Below are 5,394 nucleotides of genomic sequence, written 5' to 3'. Positions count from 1 at the left end.
TCAGTCCATCAGTCCATCAATCCGTCAGTCCGTCAGTCCATCAGTCCGTCAATACATCAGCCCATTTGTTCCTTCCATCATTTTTTCCTTCCTTATGAAATAAAAACTCTAATATTTTCTGAAGTTTTAGTCTTTGTAACGTTTTGCTTTGTGTTTCCATGACAACCAGAAGGACCCCAGCCCAGCAAACATGGCCGCTGCCGGTCGGAGCAGTCCTGCAGCGGCGGCCGGGCCTGCAGGCCCAGATGTGCCTCCGGTCCGGACCGTAACCAGAACCGACCCAGGTGGAGGTAAAGGCGGATCAGGTGCTTATCTGTCTGTTAGCCACTCGCTAACGTTCCTTTAGGAAATCTCTGGAGTTTGTGGAATATTTTGTTAATTTTTGTTCTATTTATTTTAATCATCAGTCAGAGATCAGAAGGTCCCTGATGTTTCTACGCGCAGCACAAAGAGTGAAATGAGTCACGTCAGACGAATGAAACGTAAATCTTGGTGTCCGTAACTTCGCTGCAGCTGCTTTTCTGCTGGCTTTGTGAGACTCTGCATCCTGCAGGCATCGAGTCTCTGCGTATGTGAAACAAGTTATTTTTGTTTCAGCAAAATGAAAATGAAAATTCGCAGAGCTGCAAAGTAAACGGAAGAAACTCCAGGTACATTTCAGAGGAATTATTATGAAATAAAGCAGATAATAGAAACTTAAATATAAAAATGTATCAGAAGAACCAGGTGATTCTTACTTAACAACTAAAATACGACCTTTTCTTCTTAACGTTTCATCCTGATGCGGCGGATATAAATGAAACTGATCAGAATTTTGTGGCCCGTTTCTGCTCTTTATGTTGATTTTAGCCGGATCCGATTTCTCTTTCCGAGTTTTTATTCCCCACATCCGGAGTGTTTCCTCTCCGCTCCTCGGTATTCATGTTCACGGCAGAGGTGACGTCACACTGTGTGTGAGAGCAGAGCTATCCTCATCGGCGAGTGTCACGGTTACCATGGTTACCGTCTGCAGTTGGAGTGACCTGCAGAGTTTAGATTTCACACCTGAATCATAACATTCAGTGTTTTCTTCATGAATTGGTTTCAGATCGATTGGTTTGTGTGGTTTTAGTGACAAAAAGCAACTTTTTACACGTTTTCTTTTCAGAGGATCTCAGAGTCTGCAGGAAAACCGGAATCCAGCGGGAACGTTTGGCTTTTATTTCCGTAAACAGCGGAGATGGAAAATCCGAAAGCTTTCTGGTTGTTGAAGCGTTTGTTTTGGTCACAACAGTTCCGGTGAAAATCTCTTTTCTTGTTTCTGTTTCCTGGAAAACCTGCAGAAACCCAGCAGCTCATTTCGGTTTGAACGTTTTTACCCGTTAAGTTCTGGTTCTGAAAACAACATGAGCCGAACCAGCAGCTTGACCTTCACATGACCTCTGAGGTGCAGTTATACTTCCTATAAAAGCATAAAAGAGTAAAATAATAAACAAACTATCAGGCCGTCGAGACAAATAATATGATTGATTAGTAATATTGATTATAATAATAATGATTAATATTAATTTTAATATTAAATCAAATGTATTATATTTTATTTGAAAATAAAATTTATTATTACAGTTTATTTGGTAATAAAATGTAATCATATTTATTAAATAATTATAATCATTTAATAATAAATATTAAAGGATTAATATTTAGTAGTATTAGTTTTTATATTAAAATATTAAATGGATGTTTTTAGTTTGAATTTGGTTTATTAAAATTGTGTAAATTCACAGCAGATGCTTGTTTACAGTCAAACTGATCATTTAGAAATGAATAGATAATAAATAGATTTCTTACCAATAAATCGTGACCATGTGGCGGATCAGAACTCCGGATCGGAACTCCGGATCAGAACTCCTCCGTGTTTCCTGGACTTATGAGGTTTTAACTGATTTTATCCTCCAAGAACATTAAATTAAACCTTTTGATTCCTTTAATTCCTCGTTCAACACGATGGACCAGTGGACCCAGTGAGTCCTTCACTGGGTTTGTTCCTTCCCGTTTCTGTCTGAGACGTTTTATCAGGTTCTGGTTCTGTTTACTCCCAGCTGGACCCGTCTCCTTCCTCCTCCGCTCAGCGATGATGTCACTGCCGTTAGCCGCCATGTTGGCCTCTGATCCTCCTTTAAACAGCGGTCAATCAGCAGCACTTCAACACCGGCCGGTTGCGGCGCTGTTGCCATGGCAACGCTCATGTTGGCACTGATTGGGATTATTTTCTGCACTAATCCAGCGCTGGGCGGGACCAGCGTTTTATTCTTCAGGTGAAAGGTCAACTGGAACCTGTTCATCAATGTTAAGGAATTATTGACATAAAAAATATGTTGATGGAAAGTTAAGTTAGTTTCCTCTTTTTTACAGTGAACTGAGATATTTTCTCTATAAACTGAACCAAAGTTATTTGGGAAGATTTTGTGTTTTTGCAGTGTAAGAGTTAGAGGAACTGGATCTCAGGTTTCAGACCGAATGTTTCATTTTACGATAATCTGGATTTGGTTTCCAGGCAACAGCGTGCCGACCCAGCCGGGTCCCGCTACCTCAATGACCCCTGTGACCTCTGGCGGCCCTGGACGCCTGGCTGGCTCGGTCAGCTCCCCGGAGTTATCAGCCGCCAGCCGTTACGACCAGAACCAGAGCAGAAGGTTAGACATCCGACCAGTTTCCACAACCCAGTTACTGGTTTTATCCTCCAGTTATTGTTTTTATCCTCTAGTTGCTGTGTTTTTATCCTCCAGTTACTGGTTTTATCCCCTAGTTACTGGTTTTTATTTTCTAGTTACTGGTTTTTATCCTCTAATTGCTGGTTTTTATTCTCTAGTTACTGGTTTTATCCCCTAGTTACTGGTTTTTATTTTCTAGTTACTGGTTTTTATCCTCCAGTTACTGGTTTGTATCCTCCAGTTGCTGGTTTTTATCCTCTAGTTACTGGTTTCTATCCTCTAGTTACTGGTTCTATCTTCCAGGCTGGTCTCATCCCTGTTGGACATTTAAAGAGCCTCTGCAGAGAGAAGGAAGTAAAATGTGCAAACGTTTAGCTCGGATCAAAGAGTCGACCCTCCATTACGGCTCTAACTGCTGCGTTTCTATACTTAGCCCACAGATCCCTTCCCGGTCCTCCCAGTCCTCCCAGTTCCCCCCAGCAGCGTGAGCTTCTCGTTCTTGTTGCCTTTTTGGGAAACCAACCCAGTAAAACTCAGATTCCCCTCCAGCCGCTAAATAAGGCCAGAGATTCCTGAGCGCTGATGTAATTAAATCTGTTTCTCATGACCTCAACCGTCAGAGCGGAGCAGAGCTTGGACATCTTCACCTAAACACCAGAAACAATCTGACCTCTGTCCGCAGGTCAAAGGTCACGCTGCTTTCATCTCCGTTCATTAGACAGATATCATTTCTCCTGTAATAATTGTCTTAAAACTAAACCCCAAATCAACTTTATTTATCACATAAACTGTCTACATTCAACCTTCAAGGCTCCATCTTTATGTTTCTGTGATAATTGTGACATTTTTGAGTAAATTTGTTTAATTTTGAAACATACGGCCTAAAACTGTCTCAGTGCTGCCCTCTTTGTGTTGACCAGCAGTACTGCAGGTGAATTTTCTTATTGGTTCCAGGTTGGTTGATGTCTGCTTTCTGTCTCAGACACGCCCCCTGGTGGAGAGTCAGGAGGGGGAACAGCTAGCACGGTTAGCATCGACCGTTTCTCAGCGGCTCCATGTGACGGCAGCCTAACCTACTTTTTACTGTTCATGAAGCAATGAACCGTTCGTACTAATTGAATCAGCGACTCCTACCTACAACTTTAAGTGAGAATAGAAAACACAAAAAAGGAGGAGGAGTGGCTTCAATATTTAAGAATACCATAAACTGCAGTAAAATCTCTTTGGGTAGTTTCACGTCTTTTGAGTTGCCCCTATTAAAGTGGAAGTTGTGACTGGTAGGAAGAAATCTCCATGGAGAAATGCACAAATAGTTCAATCTGCAAGACAACTCTGCCGCAGGGCCGAACGGAGATGGCGTAAAGGTCAACTGCACGTTTATTGTGACATCTACAAAGAAAGACTGCGTAACTATCACACAACACTAAAACATGCAAGAGAGGCTTTCTTTGCAGATGTCATAAACAAAAACACTAACAACGCTCGAGCTTTATTTGCTACTGTTGACAGGCTCACAAACCCTCCTATGACGTTACCACCTGAACTTCAATCTAATGCTGCATGCAACAAGTTTTCCAGTTTCTTTTCAGAGAAAATTCAAACGATCAGAGGATTAATCTGCTCATCCACTCCAAAGCCAGACAAAACAAATACAGGACAAATGACCCAATTTCAACTACTAAATTATAAAACCCTAGAGGACATTATAAGTCGATTAAGCTCCAGTTCCTGCTGTCTGGATGTCCGACCCACACATTTCTTTAAGAAAGTCCTGCCTGTCATTAATGATCTGATCCAAATAGTAACTCATCGCTCTCTTCAGGTGTTTTCCCCCAGGCTTTGAAAACAGCAGTTATCAAACCACTGATAAAAAAGAACAATCTGGACAAATCACTACTGCAGAATTACAGGCCGACCTCTGACCTCTGATTCATCAGCAAAATTATTGGAAAAAACATCCATCCATCCATTTTCTAACACCTTGTCCCTTAGTGGTGTCAGGAGGTGCTGCTGCCTCTCCAGCTAGCGTGCCGGGCGAGAGGCGGGGTCACCTGGACAGGTCACCTGGACAGGTCACCCTGGACAGGTCACCAGTCTGTCGCAGGGCAACACAGAGACACACAACCATGCACACACACACACACACCTAGGGGCAATCTGGAGAGACCAGTTAACCTGACAGTCATGTTTTTGGACTGTGGGAGGAAACCGGAGTACCTGGAGAAAACCCACCATGCACAGGGAGAACATGGAGACTCCATGCAGAAAGACCGGGAATCGAACCCAGAACCTTCTTGCTGCAAGGCAGCAGCTCTACCCACTGCACCACTGTGCAGCCCTCATTGAAAAAACAGTTTTTAAACAAATAACTTCCTAACAATAATGAATCGCTTTGACTCCTTCCAGTCTGCATCCAGAACCAGAACCAAACGAGGAGAAGCAGCTTTCAGCTCCTATGCACCACAGATCTGGAACAAACTTCCAGAAAACTGTAAAACAGCTGAAACACTGAGAGCCTTGAGATCTCAACTTAAAACCCACCTGGTAGAGTTGCTTATGGCTAAATTAGGGTTAGAATGTGGGATTTGATGGCTTCCATGTTTTTATCTTTTCATCTAGTTATTAACTTCTTTTTATTTCTCTTTCACACTGTTTATGAAAATCCCCCCGGAAAACGTCCAGTTAAACAAATCTATATCTA

At 42.3% G+C, this 5,394-nt stretch overlaps 1 protein-coding gene across 1 annotated transcript in view; it reads left to right on the top strand.

Annotated features, from left to right (window-relative positions):
- LOC103469440 (myosin phosphatase Rho-interacting protein-like) overlaps positions 1–3,765 on the top strand; it is a 10,043-nt gene extending 6,278 nt beyond the window's left edge. The window contains exons 6-9 of the mRNA XM_008417120.2: positions 170–305; positions 408–482; positions 2,537–2,691; positions 3,676–3,765. Coding sequence (XP_008415342.2) covers positions 170–305; positions 408–482; positions 2,537–2,691; positions 3,676–3,765 — 456 coding nt within the window. The remainder of the gene's footprint in view (positions 1–169; positions 306–407; positions 483–2,536; positions 2,692–3,675) is intronic.
- The last annotated feature ends 1,629 nt before the right edge of the window (positions 3,766–5,394 follow it).

Source organism: Poecilia reticulata, linkage group LG8, assembly GCF_000633615.1.
Source record: "Poecilia reticulata strain Guanapo linkage group LG8, Guppy_female_1.0+MT, whole genome shotgun sequence".
In the NCBI taxonomy this organism is placed as follows: domain Eukaryota; kingdom Metazoa; phylum Chordata; class Actinopteri; order Cyprinodontiformes; family Poeciliidae; genus Poecilia; species Poecilia reticulata.
This window is presented reverse-complemented; position numbering and strand designations above follow the sequence as displayed.